This window comes from Salvelinus fontinalis, chromosome 12, assembly GCF_029448725.1.
Source record: "Salvelinus fontinalis isolate EN_2023a chromosome 12, ASM2944872v1, whole genome shotgun sequence".
NCBI lineage: Eukaryota > Metazoa > Chordata > Actinopteri > Salmoniformes > Salmonidae > Salvelinus > Salvelinus fontinalis.
The window spans coordinates 58,736,418-58,756,276 of NC_074676.1; the positions used below are offsets into that span (position 1 = coordinate 58,736,418).

A 19,859-nucleotide genomic window follows, 5' to 3' on the forward strand; every position below is an offset into this window, starting at 1 on the left:
GACCAGCACGATCTACTGTCTCTATTATATTATGACAGACCAGCTAGATCTACTGTCTCTAATATATTATGACAGACCAGCTAGATCTAGTGTCTCTATTATATTATGACAGACCAGCTAGATCTACCGTCTCTAATATATTATGACAGACCAGCTCGATCTACCGTCTCTGTTATATTATGACAGACCAGCTAGATCTACTGTCTCTATTATATTATGACAGACCAGCTAGATCTACTGTCTCTATTATATTATGACAGACCAGCTAGATCTAATGTCTCTACTATATTATGACAGACCAGCTAGATCTACGGTCTCTATTATATTATGGGAGACCAGCTAGATCTACTGTCTAATTTATATTATGACAGACCAGCTAGATCTACTGTCTCTATTATATCATGACAGACCAGCTAGATCTATTGTCTCTATTATATTATGACAGACCAGCTAGACCTAGTGTCTCTATTATATTATGGGAGACCAGGTAGATCTAATGTCTCTATTATATTATGACAGACCAGCTAGATCTACTGTCTCTATTATATTATGACAGACCAGCTAGATCTACTGTCTCTATTATATTATGACAGACCAGCTAGATCTACTGTCTCTATTATTTTATGACAGACCAGCTAGATCTATTGTCTCTAATATATGACAGACCAGCTAGAACTACTGTCTCTATTATATTATGGGAGACCAGGTAGATCTAATGTCTATATTATATTATGACAGACCAGCTAGATCTACTGTCTCTATTATATTGTGACAGACCAGCTAGATCTACTGTCTCTAATATATTATGACAGACCAGCTAGATCTACTGTCTCTATTATATGACAGATCAGCTAGATCTAATGTCTCTATTATATCATGACAGACCAGCTAGATCTATTGTCTCTATTATATTATGACAGACCAGCTAGATCTAGTGTCTCTATTATATTATGACAGACCAGCTAGATCTACCGTCTCTAATATATTATGACAGACCAGCTCGATCTACTGTCTCTGTTATATTATGACAGACCAGCTAGATCTACTGTCTCTATTATATTATGGCAGACCAGCTAGATCTACTGTCTCTATTATATGACAGATCAGCTAGATCTACTGTCTCTATTATATTATGACAGACCAGCTAGATCTACTGTCTCTACTATATTATGACAGACCAGCTAGATCTACGGTCTCTATTATATTATGGGAGACCAGCTAGATCTACTGTCTCTATTATATTATGGGAGACCAGCTAGAACTACTGTCTCTATTATATTATGGGAGACCAGGTAGATCTAATGTCTCTATTATATTATGACAGACCAGCTAGATCTACTGTCTAATTTATATGATGACAGACCAGCTAGATCTACTGTCTCTATTATATTATGACAGACCAGCTAGATCTACTGTCTCTACTATATTATGACAGACCAGCTAGATCTACGGTCTCTATTATATTATGGGAGACCAGCTAGATCTACTGTCTCTATTATATTATGGGAGACCAGCTAGAACTACTGTCTCTATTATATTATGGGAGACCAGGTAGATCTACTGTCTCTATTATATTATGACAGACCAGCTAGATCTACTGTCTCTATAATATTATGACAGACCAGCTAGATCTAATGTCTCTACTATATTATGACAGACCAGCTAGATCTACGGTCTCTATTATATTATGGGAGACCAGCTAGATCTACTGTCTAATTTATATTATGGGAGACCAGGTAGATCTAATGTCTCTATTATATTATGACAGACCAGCTAGATCTACTGTCTCTAATATATTATGACAGACCAGCTAGATCTACTGTCTCTATTATATCATGACAGACCAGCTAGATCTATTGTCTCTATTATATTATGACAGACCAGCTAGACCTAGTGTCTCTATTATATTATGGGAGACCAGGTAGATCTAATGTCTCTATTATATTATGACAGACCAGCTAGATCTACTGTCTCTATTATATTATGACAGACCAGCTAGATCTACTGTCTCTATTATTTTATGACAGACCAGCTAGATCTATTGTCTCTAATATATGACAGACCAGCTAGAACTACTGTCTCTATTATATTATGGGAGACCAGGTAGATCTAATGTCTTTATTATATTATGACAGACCAGCTAGATCTACTGTCTCTATTATATTATGACAGACCAGCTAGATCTACTGTCTCTAATATATTATGACAGACCAGCTAGAACTACTGTCTCTATTATATTATGACAGACCAGCTAGATCTACTGTCTCTAATATATTATGACAGACCAGCTAGATCTACTGTCTCTATTATATCATGACAGACCAGCTAGATCTAATGTCTCTATTATATTATGACAGACCAGCTAGATCTACTGTCTCTAATATATTATGACAGACCAGCTAGAACTACTGTCTCTATTATATTATGACAGACCAGCTAGATCTACTGTCTCTAATATATTATGACAGACCAGCTAGATCTACTGTCTCTATTATATCATGACAGACCAGCTAGATCTACGGTCTCTATTATATTATGACAGACCAGCTAGATCTAGTGTCTCTATTATATTATGGGAGACCAGGTAGATCTAATGTCTAATTTATATTATGACAGACCAGCTAGATCTACTGTCTCTATTATATTATGACAGACCGGCTAGATCTACTGTCTCTATTATTTTATGACAGACCGGCTAGATCTACTGTCTCTATTATATTATGGGAGACCAGGTAGATCTAATGACTCTATTATATTATGACAGACCAGCTGATCTACTGTCTCTATTATATTGTGACAGACCAGCTAGATCTACTGTCTCTAATATATTATGACAGACCAGCTCGATCTACTGTCTCTATTATATAATGACAGACCAGCACGATCTACTGTCTCTATTATATTATGACAGACCAGCACGATCTACTGTCTCTATTATATTATGACAGACCAGCTAGATCTACTGTCTCTAATATATTATGACAGACCAGCTAGATCTAGTGTCTCTATTATATTATGACAGACCAGCTAGATCTACCGTCTCTAATATATTATGACAGACCAGCTCGATCTACTGTCTCTTTTATATTATGACAGACCAGCTAGATCTACTGTCTCTATTATATTATGACAGACCAGCTAGATCTACTGTCTCTATAATATTATGACAGACCAGCTAGATCTAATGTCTCTACTATATTATGACAGACCAGCTAGATCTACGGTCTCTATTATATTATGGGAGACCAGCTAGATCTACTGTCTAATTTATATTATGGGAGACCAGGTAGATCTACTGTCTCTAATATATTATGACAGACCAGCTAGATCTATTGTCTCTATTATATTATGACAGACCAGCTAGACCTAGTGTCTCTATTATATTATGGGAGACCAGGTAGATCTAATGTCTCTATTATATTATGACAGACCAGCTAGATCTATTGTCTCTAATATATGACAGACCAGCTAGAACTACTGTCTCTATTATATGACAGACCAGCTAGAACTACTGTCTCTATTATATTATGGGAGACCAGGTAGATCTAATGTCTCTATTATATTATGACAGACCAGCTAGATCTACTGTCTCTATTATATTGTGACAGACCAGCTAGATCTACTGTCTCTAATATATTATGACAGACCAGCTAGATCTACTGTCTCTAATATATTATGACAGACCAGCTAGATCTACTGTCTCTATTATATCATGACAGACCAGCTAGATCTATTGTCTCTATTATATTATGACAGACCAGATAGATCTAGTGTCTCTATTATATTATGACAGACCAGCTAGATCTACCGTCTCTAATATATTATGACAGACCAGCTCGATCTACTGTCTCTGTTATATTATGACAGACCAGCTAGATCTACTGTCTCTATTATATTATGGCAGACCAGCTAGATCTACTGTCTCTATTATATGACAGATCAGCTAGATCTACTGTCTCTATTATATTATGACAGACCAGCTAGATCTACTGTCTAATTTATATTATGACAGACCAGCTAGATCAACTGTCTCTATTATATTATGACAGACCGGCTAGATCTACTGTTTCTACTATATCATGACAGACCAGCTAGATCTACTGTCTAATTTATATTATGACAGACCAGCTAGATCTACTGTCTCTACTATATTATGACAGACCAGCTAGATCTACTGTCTCTATTATATTATGACAGACCTGGTAGATCTAGCTTGTCTGTCATAATACAGTAGAGAAAGTAGATCTAGCTGGTCTGTCATAATATAATAGAGACAGTAGATCTAGCTGGTCTGTTATAATATAATAGAGATAATAGATCTAGCCTTTATGTCATAATATAATAGACACAGTAGATCTAGCTGGACTGTAATAACAAACTATAGTTTCGGCAAGTCGGTTAGGACATCTACTCATTTTTCCAACAATTGTTTACAGACAGATAATTTAACTTATATTTCACTGTATCACATTTCCAATGGGTCAGAAGTCTACATACACTAAGTTGACTGTGCCTTTAAACAGCTTGGAAAATTATAGAAAATTATGTAATGGCTTTAGAAGCTTCTGATAGGCTAATTGACATAGTTTGAGTCAATCGGAGGTTTACCTGTGGATGTTTTTCAAGGCCTACCTTCAAACTTAGTGCCTCTGCTTGACATCACGGGGAAATCAGCCAAGACCTCAGAAAAAAATGGTAGACCTCCACAAATCTGGTTCTTCATTGGGAGCAATTTCCAAACGGCTGAAGGTACCACGTTCATCTGTACAAACAGTAGTACGCAAGTATAAACACCATAGGACATCGTAGCCGTCATACCGCTCAGGAAGGAGACCCGTTCTGTCTCCTAGAGATGAACGTACTTTGTTACGAAAAGAGCAAATCAATCCCAAAACAACAGCAAAGGACCTTGTGAAGATGCTGGAGGAAACGGGTACAAAAGTATCTATATCCACAGTAAAACGAGTATATCGACATAACCTGAAAGGCCGCTCAGCAAGGAAGAAGCCACTGCTCCAAAACCGCCATAAAAAAGACAGACTACAGTTTGCAACTGCACTTGGAAACAAAGATTGTACTTTTTGGAGAAATGTCCTCTGGTCTGATGAAATAAAAATAGAACTGTTTGGCCATAATGTCCATAGATATGTTTGGAGGAAAAATGGGGAGGCTAGCAAGCCGAAGAACACCATCCCAACCGTGAAGCACGGGGGTGGCAGCATCATGTTGTGGGGGTGCTTTGCTGCATGAGGGACAGGTGCACTTCACAAAATAAATGGCATCATGAGGAAGAATAATTATGTGGATATATTGAAACATCTCAAGACATCAGTCAGGAAGTTAAAGCTTGGTTGCAAATGGGTCTTCCAAATGGACAATGACCCCAAGTATACTTCCAAAGTTGTGGCAAAATGGCTTAAGGACAACAAAGTCAAGGTATTAGAGTGGCCATCACAAAGCCCTGACCTCAATCCTATAGAACATTTCTGGGCAGAACTGAAAAATCTTGTGCGAGCAAGGAGGCCTACAAACCTGACTCAGTTACACCAGCTCTGTCAAGAGGAATGGGCCAAAATTCTCCCAACTTATTGTGGGAAGCTTGTGGAAGGCTACCCGAAACGTTTGACCCAAGTTAAACAATTTAAAGGCAATGCTACCAAATGCTAATTGAGTGTATGTAAACTTCTGACCCACTGGGAATGTGATGAAATAAATAAAAGCTGAAAAAAATAATTCTCTCTACTATTATTCTGACATTTCACATTCTTAAAATAAAGTGGTGATCCTAACTGACCTAAGACAGGGAATTTTTACTGGGATTAAATGTCAGGAATTGTAAAAAACTGAGTTTAAATGTATTTGGCGAAGGTGTATGTAAACTTCTGACTTCAACTGTATGTTCTTAATCCATTCCTTACTTAGATTTACGTATATTTGGGTTGTGATACTGTTAGATATTACTGCACTGTTGGAGCTAGAATCACAAGCATTTTGCTACACCCGCAATAACATCTGCTAACCACGTGTATGTGACCAATAACATCTGCTAACCACGTGTATGTGACCAATAACATCTGCTAACCATGTGACCAATAACATCTGCAAACCACGTGTATGTGACCAATAACATCTGCTAACCATGTGACCAATAACATCTGCTAACCATGTGACCAATAACATCTGCTAACCATGTGTACGTGACCAATAACATCTGCTAACCATGTGACCATTAACATCTGCTAACCATGTGTACGTGACCAATAACATCTGCTAACCATGTGTACGTGACCAATAACATCTGCTAACCATGTGACCAATATCATCTGCTAACCATGTGACCAATAACATCTGCTAACCATGTGACCAATAACATCTGCTAACCATGTGACCAATAACATCTGCTAACCATGTGACCAATAACATCTGCTAACCATGTGACCAATAACATCTGCTAACCATGTGACCAATAACATCTGCTAACCATGTGACCAATAACATCTGCTAACCATGTGACCAATAACATCTGATTTGAAGCTGGTTGAGAGAATGCCAAGAATGTGCAAAGCTGTCATCAAGGCCAAGGGTGGCTATTTCAAGAATCTAAAATCTATTTAGTTTTGTTTAACACTTTTTTTGGTTCCTACATGATTCCATATGTGTTATTTCATAGTGTTGTCTTCACTATTATTCTACAATGTAGAAAATAGTAAAAAACGAAAGAATAACCCTGGAAATTAGGTGTTCTACAACTTTTGACTGGTAGTGTATGTGGACGCATGTGGCATTAAAGCAATTTACCCCAAAACAACTTCATATTAGTTGTGCTTGTCATAAAGATTAGAGGACTCATGCATTTTTACCAGTTTTAGGACATTGCCACTGAGGGCTTGCACCATTTTAAAGTTGTCAACTGGGTGGGGATTCTTAAGAGCTGAAGAAAATATACTATTTTAAAATGGAGATGGCCTGAACGGCGCTGCCTATGCTGTCACATACTTAATGACACGCAAAGATGAGTATTGGGTCTCTATTGTATACTTAATGACACGCAAAGATGAGTATTGGGTCTCTATTGTATACTTAATGACACGCAAAGATGAGTATTGGGTCTCTATTGTATACTTAATGACACACAAAGATGAGTATTGGGTCTCTATTGTATACTTAATGACACGCAAAGATGAGTATTGGGTCTCTATTGTATACTTAATGACACGCAAAGATGAGTATTGGGTCTCTATTGTATACTTAATGACACACAAAGATGAGTCTTGGGTCTCTATTGTATACTTACTGACACACAAAGATGAGTCTTGGGTCTCTATTGCCTCTTAGGCCTGTTATATGCGTATCTGCCCTCTCATTGGCTAGAATGGTCCCACCTCATCTCTTCTGCCTTCCATCTTTGAGGACATGTAAGTGTCATTGTTAAGAGCGGTCACTCGAATGTGTTGTCAATATAACAGACTATCTTTGACTTCATCCACTGGGGATGGCCGGAAACGACTTACAAGGGCTGTAAACACACTCCTCAATGAATGCTACATAAGTATACATTACAGACTTATTCTAAAAGTGATTCAATTGTCCCCCCCCCCCCCCCCCATCAACCTACATACAATACCCCATGACAAAGCAAAAACAAGATTTTAGAAATGTTTTCAAATGTTAATAAACTTAAATATCACATTTACATAAGTATTCAAACCTTTTACTCAGTACTTTGTTGAAGCACCTTTGGCAGCGATTACAGCCTCTAGTCTTCTTGGGTATGAAGCTACAAGCTTGGCCCACCTGTATTTGGGGAGTTTCTCCCATTCTTCTCTGCAGATCCTCTCAAGCTCTGTCAGGTTGGATGGGGAGCGTTGCTGCACAGCTATTTTCAGGTCTCTCCAGAGATGTTCAATCTGGTTCAAGTCCGAGCCTCTGGCTGGGCCACTCAAGGACATTGAGACTTGTCCCGAAGCCACTCCTGCATTGTCTTGGCTGTGTGCTTAGGGTCATTGTCCTGTTGGAAGGTGAACCTTCGCTCCAGTCTGAGGTCCTGAGCGCTCTGGAGCAGGTTTTCATCAAGGATCTCTCTGTACTTTGCTCCGTTCATCTTTCCCTCGATCCTGACTAGTCTCCCAGTCCCTGCAGCTGAAAAACATCCCCACTGCATGATGCTGCCACCACCGTGCTTCACCGTAGGGATGGTGCCAGGTTTCCTCCAGACGTGACGCTTGGCATTCAGGCCAACGAGTTCAATCTTCGTTTCATCAGACCAGAGAATCTTGTTTCTCATGTTATGGGAGTCCTTTAGGTGCCTTTTGGCAAACTGCAAGTGGGCTGTCATGTGCATTTTACTGAGGAGTGGCTTCCTTCTGGCCACTTTACCATAAAGGCATGATTGTTTGAGTGCTGCAGAAATGATTGTCCTTCAGGAAGGTTCTCCCATCTCCACAAAGGAACTCTGGAGCTCTGTCAGAATGACCATCGGGTTCTTGGTCACCTCCTTGACCAAGGCCCTTCTCCCCCGATTGCTGTTTGGCCGGGAGGCCAGCTCTAGGAAGAGTCTTGGTGGTTCCAAACTTCTTCCATTTAAGAATGATGGAGGCCACTGTGTTCTTGGGGACCTTCAATGCTGCAGAAATGTTTTGGTACCCTTCCCCAGATCTGTGCCTCGACACAATCCTGTCTCAGAGCTTTACGGACAATTGCTTCGACCTCATGGCTTGGTTTTTGCTCTGACATTCACTGTCAACTGTGGGACCTTTATATAAACAGGTGTGTACCTTTCTAAATAATGTCCAATCATTTTAATTTACCTCAGGTGGACTCCAATCAAGTTGTAGAAACATCTCAAGGATGATCAATGGAAACAGGATGCACCTGAGATCAATTTAGAGTCTCAATATTTATGTAAATAAGGTATTTCTAGACCTGTTACTGTGATGTCATTATGTAGATTTCCTCAAACAAATTATTCATTTTAGAATAAGGCTGTAAAGTTTTTTTTTAAATGGATAAAGTGTCTGAATAGTTTCCACTGTAATATAATAATGTGTAATAATGTGACCAGGTTTGTTTTAATATTTAGTTCTTATGTTTCTTATTAACCCATACATTTCAATGAACTAAACTAAACACCAGGGAGAAATACATCTGAGATATTAAACATTATTATGATATTCTGGATTGACAGTTGTTCCAATTGCTAAAATTAACTAAATGTACAAATGCAAACAATTCAAAAATAATCTCACCGGAAATCAAAAATCCAACAAATGTAAATCCATAGTTGGTAAAACACTAACAGCAGGAAGCCTACGGATGAATGACAACGCCATAAAACAGCTTCAAAATCAACAACATTTACAAGCACATTTGTAATACTTCTGTCTTGAGGGTATTGATGAGGAGCATCCATGACTTAGGAGACGGGTGAATGATGTCTTTCCCCGGTGGAGAAACAGATCGCTTGTCCATCACTTCTGGCTCCTATGATGTCAACAACAACAACTACAGTGTCCCAAATGCCACTCTAGTCCCTAGAGGGCCAAAAGTAGTGCACCTTAAAGGGTTCCCATTGGGACGTAGCCAGTGTTGTAGAGTCTTGAGGGGTGGTCTGGGGGTTGAGTCTGGGGGTTGAGGGGTCTGGGGGTCAGGTGGTCTGGGGGTTGAGGGGTCTGGGGGTCAGGTGGGCGCAGGGTCGTGGGTCGGGGGGGGGGGTCAGAAGGTCGGGTGGGCCGGCAGAAAGAGATGTTCTTCTCTCAACACTGCTCAAAGCCAGCCATCAGAGACAGGGCAAGGGACTCCACTATAAGAGAGAACAGAGAAAAGACTGTCAGGACACCCTTCAAAGCAGACACCACCTCTTAACAGCAGACACCACCTCTCAACAGCAGACACCACCCCTCAACAGCAGACACCACCCCTCAACAGCAGACACCACCCCTCAACAGCAGACACCCCTCAACAGCAGACACCCCTCAAAAGCAGACACCACCCCTCAACAGCAGACACCACCCCTCAACAGCAGACACCACCCCTCAACAGCAGACACCACCCCTCAACAGCAGACACCACCCCTCAACAGCAGACACCACCCCTCAACAGCAGACACCACCCCTCAACAGCAGACACCACCCCTCAACAGCAGACACCACCCCTCAACAGCAGACACCACCCCTCAACAGCAGACACCACCCCTCAACAGCAGACACCACCCCTCAACAGCAGACACCACCCCTCAACAGCAGACACCACCCTTCAACAGCAGACACCACCCTTCAACAGCAGACACCACCCTCAACAGCAGACACCACCCCTCAACAGCAGACACCACCCCTCAACAGCAGACACCACCCCTCAACAGCAGACACCACCCCTCAACAGCAGACACCACCCCTCAACAGCAGACACCACCCCTCAACAGCAGACACCACCCCTCAACAGCAGACACCACCCCTCAACAGCAGACACCACCCCTCAACAGCAGACACCACCCCTCAACAGCAGACACCACCCCTCAACAGCAGACACCACCCCTCACCAGCAGACACCACCCTTCAACAGCAGACACCCCTCAACAGCAGACACCACCCTTCAACAGCAGACACCACCCTTCAACAGCAGACACCACCCTTCAACAGCAGACACCCCTCAACAGCAGACACCCCTCAACAGCAGACACCCCTCAACAGCAGACACCCCTCAACAGCAGACACCCCTCAACAGCAGACACCCCTCAACAGCAGACACCCCTCAACAGCAGACACCCCTCAACAGCAGACACCCCTCAACAGCAGACACCCCTCAACAGCAGACACCACCCCTCAACAGCAGACACCACCCCTCAACAGCAGACACCACCCCTCAACAGCAGACACCCCTCAACAGCAGACACCACCCCTCAACAGCAGACACCACCCCTCAACAGCAGACACCACCCCTCAACAGCAGACACCACCCCTCAACAGCAGACACCACCCCTCAACAGCAGACACCCCTCAACAGCAGACACCCCTCAACAGCAGACACCCTTTCACACAACAATCCTAATTGAACAGATCCGTGTGTAACTTACAGTGTGGAAATGACCCCCGGCAGACAGCTTTGTTAAGTATAGTCACCAGGAACATGTGACAGTTCTTGAAATCAGATTCCATCTTATCAATGGATTCGATCCTGGAAACGACAGAGGAACACCATTTTCAATGTCAAATCAAATCAAATGTTATTTGTCACATGCGCCGAATACAACAGGTGTAGACTTTTATTTATTAATTTCACCTTTATTTAACCAGGTAGGCTAGTTGAGAACAAGTTCTCATTTACAACTGCGACCTGGCCAAGATAAAGCAAAGCAGTTTGACACAAACAACAACACAGAGTTACACATAAACGAACGTACAGTCAATAACACAATAGAAAAATCTATGTACAGTGTGTGCAAATGAGGTAACATAAGGGAGATAAGGCAATACATAGGTCAAAGTGGTGAAGTAATTACAATTTAACATTAATTCTGGAGTGATAGATGTGCAGAAGATGAATGTGCAAGTAGAGATACTGGTGTGCAAAGGAGCAAGAAGATAAATAACAATATGGGGATGAGGTAGTTGGATGGGCTGTTTACAGATGTGTACAGGTGCAGTGATCGGTAAGCTGCTCTGACAGCTGATGCTTAAAGTTAGTGAGGGAGATATAAGACTCCAGCTTCAGTGATTTTTGCAATTCATTGATCCTCAACACTGGGGCCCCTCAGGGGTGGTACTCAGTCCCCTCCTGTACTCCCTGTTCACCCACGACTGCATGGCCAAGCACGACTCCAACACCATCATTAAGTTTGCAGACGACACAACAGTGTCAACAGGCCTGCTCACCGACAATGATGAGACAGCCTTTAGGGAGGCGGTCAGAGACCTGATAACGATGAGACAGCCAATAGGGAGGAGGTCAGAGACCTGACAACGATGAGACAGCCTATAGGGAGGAGGTCAGAGACCTGACAACGATGAGACAGCCTATAGGGAGGAGGGCAGAGACCTGACAACGATGAGACAGCCTATAGGGAGGAGGTCAGAGACCTGACAACGATGAGACAGCCTATAGGGAGGAGGTCAGTGACCTGACAACGATGAGACAGCCTGACAACGATGAGACAGCCTATAGGGAGGAGGTCAGAGACCTGACAACGATGAGACAGCCTATAGGGAGGAGAGAACTGACAACGATGAGACAGCCTATAGGGAGGAGGTCAGTGACCTGACAACGATGAGACAGCCTATAGGGAGGAGGTCAGAGACCTGACAACGATGAGACAGCCTATAGGGAGGAGAGACCTGACAACGATGAGACAGCCTATAGGGAGGAGGTCAGAGACCTGACAACGATGAGACAGCCTATAGGGAGGAGATCAGAGACCTGACAACGATGAGACAGCCTATAGGGAGGAGGTCAGAGACCTGACAACGATGAGACAGCCTATAGGGAGGAGGTCAGAGACCTGACAACGATGAGACAGCCTGACAACGATGAGACAGCCTATAGGGAGGAGAGACCTGACAACGATGAGACAGCCTATAGGGAGGAGGTCAGAGACAACGATGAGACAGCCAATAGGGAGGAGGTCAGAGACCTGACAACGATGAGACAGCCTATAGGGAGGAGGTCAGAGACCTGACAACGATGAGACAGCCTATAGGGAGGAGGTCAGAGACCTGACAACGATGAGACAGTCTATAGGGAGAAGGTCAGAGACCTGACAACGATGAGACAGCCTATAGGGAGGAGGTCAGAGACCTGACAACGATGAGACAGCCTATAGGGAGGAGGTCAGAGACCTGACAACGATGAGACAGCCTATAGGGAGGAGGTCAGAGACCTGGCAACGATGAGACAGCCTTTAGGGAGGAGGTCAGAGACCTGACAACGATGAGACAGCCTATAGGGAGGAGATCAGAGACCTGACAACGATGAGACAGCCTATAGGGAGGAGGTCAGAGACCTGACAACGATGAGACAGCCTATAGGGAGGAGGTCAGAGACCTGACAACGATGAGACAGCCTATAGGGAGGAGGTCAGAGACCTGACAACGATGAGACAGCCTATAGGGAGGAGGTCAGAGACCTGACAACGATGAGACAGCCTATAGGGAGGAGGTCAGAGACCTGACAAAGATGAGACAGCCTATAGGGAGGAGGTCAGAGACCTGGCAACGATGAGACAGCCTATAGGGAGGAGGTCAGAGACCTGACAACGATGAGACAGCCTATAGGGAGGAGGTCAGAGACCTGACAACGATGAGACAGCCTATAGGGAGGAGGTCAGAGACCTGACAACGATGAGACAGCCTGACAACGATGAGACAGCCTATAGGGAGGAGGTCAGAGACCTGACAACGATGAGACAGCCTACAGGGAGGAGGTCAGAGACCTGACAACGATGAGACAGCCTATAGGGAGGAGGTCAGAGACCTGACAACGATGAGACAGCCTATAGGGAGGAGGTCAGAGACCTGGCAATGTGGTGCCAGGACAACAACCTCTCACTCAATGTGATCAAGACAAAGGAGCTGATCGTGGACTACAGGAAAAGGAGGGCTGAACAGGCCCCCATTAACATCGACGGGGCTGTAGTGGAGCGGGTCGAGAGTTTCAAGTTCCTTGGTGTCCACATCACCAACAAACTATCATGGTCCAAACACACCAAGACAGTTGTGAAGAGGGCACGACAACACCTATTCCCCCCTCAGGAGACTGGAAAGATTTGGCATGGGTCCACAGATCCTCAAAATTGTACAGCTGCAACCATCGAGAGCATCCTGACCGGTTGCATCACTGCCTGGTTTGTCAACTACTCAGCATCCGACCGTAAGGCTCTACAGAGGGTAGTGCGTACGGCCCAGTACATCACTGGGGCCAAGCTTCCTGCCATCCAGGACCTCTATACCAGGCGGTGTCAGAGGAAGGCCCTAAAATTGTTAAAGACTCCAGCCAACCTAGTCATAGACTGTTCTCTCTGCTACCGCACGGCAAGCGGTACCGGAGCGCCAAGTCTAGGTCCAAGAGGCTTCTAAACAGCTTCTACCCCCAAGCCATAAGACTCCTGAACATCTAATCAAATGGCTACCCAGACTTTCTGAATTTCCCACCCCCCCCTCCTCTTCTAAGCTGCTGATACTCTGTTATCTATGCATAATCACTTTAACGCTACCTACATGTACATATTACCTCGACACCGGTGCCCCTGCACATTGACTCTGTACCAGTACCCCCTGTATATAGCCTCCACATTGACTCTGTACCGGTACCCCCTGTATATAGCCTCCACATTGACTCTGTACCGGTACCCCCTGTATATAGCCTCCACATTGACTCTGTACCGTAACACCCTGTATATAGTCTCCACATTGACTCTGTACCGGTACCCCCTGTATATAGCCTCCACATTGACTCTGTACCAGTACCCCCTGTATATAGCCTCCACATTGACTCTGTACCAGTACCCCCTGTATATAGCCTCCACATTGACTCTGTACCGGTACCCCCTGTATATAGCCTCCACATTGACTCTGTACCGTAACACCCTGTATATAGCCTCCACATTGACTCTGTACCGGTACCCCCTGTATATAGCCTCCACATTGACTCTGTACCTTAATACCCTGTATATAGCCTCCACATTGACTCTGTACCGGTACCCCCTATATATAGCCTCCACATTGACTCTGTACCAGTACCCCCTGTATATAGCCTCCACATTGACTCTGTACCGTAACACCCTGTATATAGCCTCCACATTGACTCTGTACCGTAACACCCTGTATATAGCCTCCACATTGACTCTGTACCAGTACCCCCTGTATATAGCCTCCACATTGACTCTGTACCAGTACCCCCTGTATATAGCCTCCACATTGACTCTGTACCGGTACCCCCTGTATATAGCCTCCACATTGACTCTGTACCAGTACCCCCTGTATATAGCCTCCACATTGACTCTGTACCGTAACACCCTGTATATAGCCTCCACATTGACTCTGTACCGGTACCTGTATATAGCCTCCACATTGACTCTGTACCGTAATACCCTGTATATAGCCTCCACATTGACTCTGTACCGGTACCCCCTGTATATAGCCTCCACATTGACTCTGTACCAGTACCCCCTGTATATAGCCTCCACATTGACTCTGTACCGGTACCCCCCTGTATATAGCCTCCACATTGACTCTGTACCGGTACCCCCCTGTATATAGCCTCCACATTGACTCTGTACCAGTACCCCCTGTATATAGCCTCCACATTTACTCTGTACCGGTACCCCCTGTATATAGCCTCCACATTGACTCTGTACCGGTACCCCCTGTATATAGCCTCCACATTGACTCTGTACCGTAACACCCTGTATATAGCCTCCACATTGACTCTGTACCGGTACCCCCTGTATATAGCCTCCACATTGACTCTGTACCGGTACCCCCTGTATATAGCCTCCACATTTACTCTGTACCGGTACCCCCTGTATATAGCCTCCTCATTGACTCTGTACCGGTACACCCTGTATATAGCCTCCACATTGACTCTGTACCGTAACACCCTGTATATAGCCTCCACATTGACTCTGTACCGGTACCCCCTGTATATAGCCTCCACATTGACTCTGTACCGGTACCCCCTGTATATAGCCTCCACATTGACTCTGTACCGTAACACCCTGTATATAGCCTCCACATTGACTCTGTACCGGTACACCCTGTATATAGCCTCCACATTGACTCTGTACAGGTAACCCCTGTATATAGCCTCCACATTGACTCTGTACAGGTAACCCCTGTATATAGCCTCCACATTGACTCTGTACCGGTACCCCCTGTATATAGCCTCCACATTGACTCTGTACAGGTAACCCCTGTATATATCCTCCACATTGACTCTGTACAGGTAACCCCTGTATATAGCCTCCACATTGACTCTGTACAGGTAACCCCTGTATATAGCCTCCACATTGACTCTGTACCAGTACCCCCTGTATATAGTCTCCACATTGACTCTGTACCGGTACCCCCTGTATATAGTCTCCACATTGACTCTGTACCAGTACCCCCTGTATATAGCCTCCACATTGACTCTGTACCAGCACCCCCTGTATATAGCCTCCACATTGACTCTGTACCAGTACCCCCTGTATATAGTCTCCACATTGACTCTGTACCAGTACCCCCTGTATATAGTCTCCACATTGACTCTGTACAGGTAACCCCTGTATATATCCTCCACATTGACTCTGTACCGGTACCCCCTGTATATAGCCTCCACATTGACTCTGTACAGGTAACCCCTGTATATATCCTCCACATTGACTCTGTACCAGTACCCCCTGTATATAGCCTCCACATTGACTCTGTACAGGTAACCCCTGTATATAGCCTCCACATTGACCCTGTACCGTAACACCCTGTATATAGCCTCCACATTGACTCTGTCCCGGTACCCCCTGTATATAGTCTCCACATTGACTCTGTACCAGTACCCCCTGTATATAGCCTCCACATTGACTCTGTACCGTAACACCCTGTATATAGCCTCCACATTGACTCTGTACCGGTACCTGTATATAGCCTCCACATTGACTCTGTACCGGTACCCCCCTGTATATAGCCTCCACATTGACTCTGTACCGGTACACCCTGTATATAGCCTCCACATTGACTCTGTACAGGTAACCCCTGTATATAGCCTCCACATTGACTCTGTACCGGTACACCCTGTATATAGCCTCCACATTGACTCTGTACCGTAACACCCTGTATATAGCCTCCACATTGACTCTGTACCGGTACCCCCTGTATATAGCCTCCACATTGACTCTGTACCGGTACCCCCTGTATATAGCCTCCACATTGACTCTGTACCGTAACACCCTGTATATAGCCTCCACATTGACTCTGTACCGGTACACCCTGTATATAGCCTCCACATTGACTCTGTACAGGTAACCCCTGTATATAGCCTCCACATTGACTCTGTACAGGTAACCCCTGTATATAGCCTCCACATTGACTCTGTACCGGTACCCCCTGTATATAGTCTCCACATTGACTCTGTACCGGTACCCCCTGTATATAGTCTCCACATTGACTCTGTACCAGTACCCCCTGTATATAGCCTCCACATTGACTCTGTACCAGTACCCCCTGTATATAGCCTCCACATTGACTCTGTACCAGTACCCCCTGTATATAGTCTCCACATTGACTCTGTACCAGTACCCCCTGTATATAGTCTCCACATTGACTCTGTACAGGTAACCCCTGTATATATCCTCCACATTGACTCTGTACCGGTACCCCCTGTATATAGCCTCCACATTGACTCTGTACAGGTAACCCCTGTATATATCCTCCACATTGACTCTGTACAGGTAACCCCTGTATATAGCCTCCACATTGACTCTGTACAGGTAACCCCTGTATATAGCCTCCACATTGACTCTGTACCAGTACCCCCTGTATATAGTCTCCACATTGACTCTGTACCGGTACCCCCTGTATATAGCCTCCACATTGACTCTGTACCAGTACCCCCTGTATATAGTCTCCACATTGACTCTGTACCAGTACCCCCTGTATATAGTCTCCACATTGACTCTGTACCGGTACCTCCTGTATATAGCCTCCACATTGACTCTGTACCAGTACCCCCTGTATATATCCTCCACATTGACTCTGTACCAGTACCCCCTGTATATAGCCTCCACATTGACTCTGTACAGGTAACCCCTGTATATAGCCTCCACATTGACCCTGTACCGTAACACCCTGTATATAGCCTCCACATTGACTCTGTCCCGGTACCCCCTGTATATAGCCTCCACATTGACTCTGTACCGTAACACCCTGTATATAGCCTCCACATTGACTCTGTACCGGTACCTGTATATAGCCTCCACATTGACTCTGTACCGGTACCCCCCTGTATATAGCCTCCACATTGACTCTGTACCGGTACACCCTGTATATATCCTCCACATTGACTCTGTACAGGTAACCCCTGTATATAGCCTCCACATTGACTCTGTACAGGTAACCCCTGTATATAGCCTCCACATTGACTCTGTACCAGTACCCCCTGTATATAGTCTCCACATTGACTCTGTACCGGTACCCCCTGTATATAGTCTCCACATTGACTCTGTACCAGTACCCCCTGTATATAGCCTCCACATTGACTCTGTACCAGTACCCCCTGTATATAGCCTCCACATTGACTCTGTACCAGTACCCCCTGTATATAGTCTCCACATTGACTCTGTACCAGTACCCCCTGTATATAGTCTCCACATTGACTCTGTACAGGTAACCCCTGTATATATCCTCCACATTGACTCTGTACCGGTACCCCCTGTATATAGCCTCCACATTGACTCTGTACAGGTAACCCCTGTATATATCCTCCACATTGACTCTGTACAGGTAACCCCTGTATATAGCCTCCACATTGACTCTGTACAGGTAACCCCTGTATATAGCCTCCACATTGACTCTGTACCAGTACCCCCTGTATATAGTCTCCACATTGACTCTGTACCGGTACCCCCTGTATATAGCCTCCACATTGACTCTGTACCAGTACCCCCTGTATATAGTCTCCACATTGACTCTGTACCAGTACCCCCTGTATATAGTCTCCACATTGACTCTGTACCGGTACCTCCTGTATATAGCCTCCACATTGACTCTGTACCAGTACCCCCTGTATATATCCTCCACATTGACTCTGTACCAGTACCCCCTGTATATAGCCTCCACATTGACTCTGTACAGGTAACCCCTGTATATAGCCTCCACATTGACCCTGTACCGTAACACCCTGTATATAGCCTCCACATTGACTCTGTCCCGGTACCCCCTGTATATAGTCTCCACATTGACTCTGTACCAGTACCCCCTGTATATAGCCTCCACATTGACTCTGTACCGTAACACCCTGTATATAGCCTCCACATTGACTCTGTACCGGTACCTGTATATAGCCTCCACATTGACTCTGTACCGGTACCCCCCTGTATATAGCCTCCACATTGACTCTGTACCGGTACCCCCTGTATATAGCCTCCACATTTACTCTGTACCGGTACCCCCTGTATATAGCCTCCACATTGACTCTGTACCGGTACCCCCTGTATATAGCCTCCACATTGACTCTGTACCGTAACACCCTGTATATAGCATCCACATTGACTCTGTACCGGTACCCCCTGTATATAGCCTCCTAATTGACTCTGTACCGTAATACCCTGTATATAGCCTCCACATTGACTCTGTACCGTAACACCCTGTATATAGCCTCCACATTGACTCTGTACCGGTACCCCCTGTATATAGCCTCCACATTGACTCTCTACCGGTACCCCCTGTATATAGCCTCCACATTGACTCTGTACCGTAACACCCTGTATATAGCCTCCACATTGACTCTGTACCGGTACACCCTGTATATAGCCTCCACATTGACTCTGTACAGGTAACCCCTGTATATAGCCTCCACATTGACTCTGTACCAGTACCCCCTGTATATAGCCTCCACATTGACTCTGTACCGTAACACCCTGTATATAGCCTCCACATTGACTCTGTACCGGTACCTGTATATAGCCTCCACATTGACTCTGTACCGGTACCCCCCTGTATATAGCCTCCACATTGACTCTGTACCGGTACCCCCTGTATATAGCCTCCACATTGACTCTGTACCGGTACCCCCTGTATATAGCCTCCACATTGACTCTGTACCGTAACACCCTGTATATAGCATCCACATTGACTCTGTACCGGTACCCCCTGTATATAGCCTCCTAATTGACTCTGTAC

General features: G+C 44.6%; 2 protein-coding genes across 8 annotated transcripts in view; both read right to left on the reverse strand.

Moving 5' to 3' along the window:
* Nucleotides 1-9,049: 9,049 nt before the first annotated feature.
* The window catches only part of tubgcp5 (tubulin, gamma complex associated protein 5), a 95,477-nt gene continuing 84,667 nt past the window's right edge, over nt 9,050-19,859 (reverse strand). Inside the window, exons 22-23 of the mRNA XM_055941215.1 lie at nt 11,069-11,169; nt 9,050-9,799 (exon numbers count right to left, since the gene is read on the reverse strand). Of these exons, the coding sequence (XP_055797190.1) occupies nt 9,753-9,799; nt 11,069-11,169 (148 nt within the window). The 3' untranslated portion in view covers nt 9,050-9,752. The remainder of the gene's footprint in view (nt 9,800-11,068; nt 11,170-19,859) is intronic.
* LOC129867644 (uncharacterized) lies at nt 11,176-19,030 on the reverse strand. Of its 7 annotated transcripts, none has more exons than XM_055941212.1 (3): nt 12,546-19,030; nt 12,327-12,408; nt 11,206-12,290 (listed from the first exon to the last, which is right to left on the reverse strand). In XM_055941212.1, exon 1 carries the CDS (start codon nt 19,028-19,030, stop codon nt 15,524-15,526), a length of 3,507 nt encoding a protein of 1,168 aa, XP_055797187.1. In that variant the 3' UTR covers nt 11,206-12,290; nt 12,327-12,408; nt 12,546-15,523. The 7 variants fall into 7 exon arrangements, with proteins under 7 accessions (XP_055797188.1, XP_055797187.1, XP_055797186.1 ...); XM_055941208.1 differs by having other exon boundaries at nt 11,211-12,290; nt 12,327-12,490; XM_055941213.1 differs by having other exon boundaries at nt 11,176-12,490; nt 12,546-15,523.

What these genes read in the sequence shown, in the direction of transcription:
- LOC129867644 (XM_055941212.1), bottom strand. Translation starts at nt 19,030, where the DNA reads ATGTGGAGGCTATATACAGGTACCGGTACAGAGTCAATGTGGAGGCTA.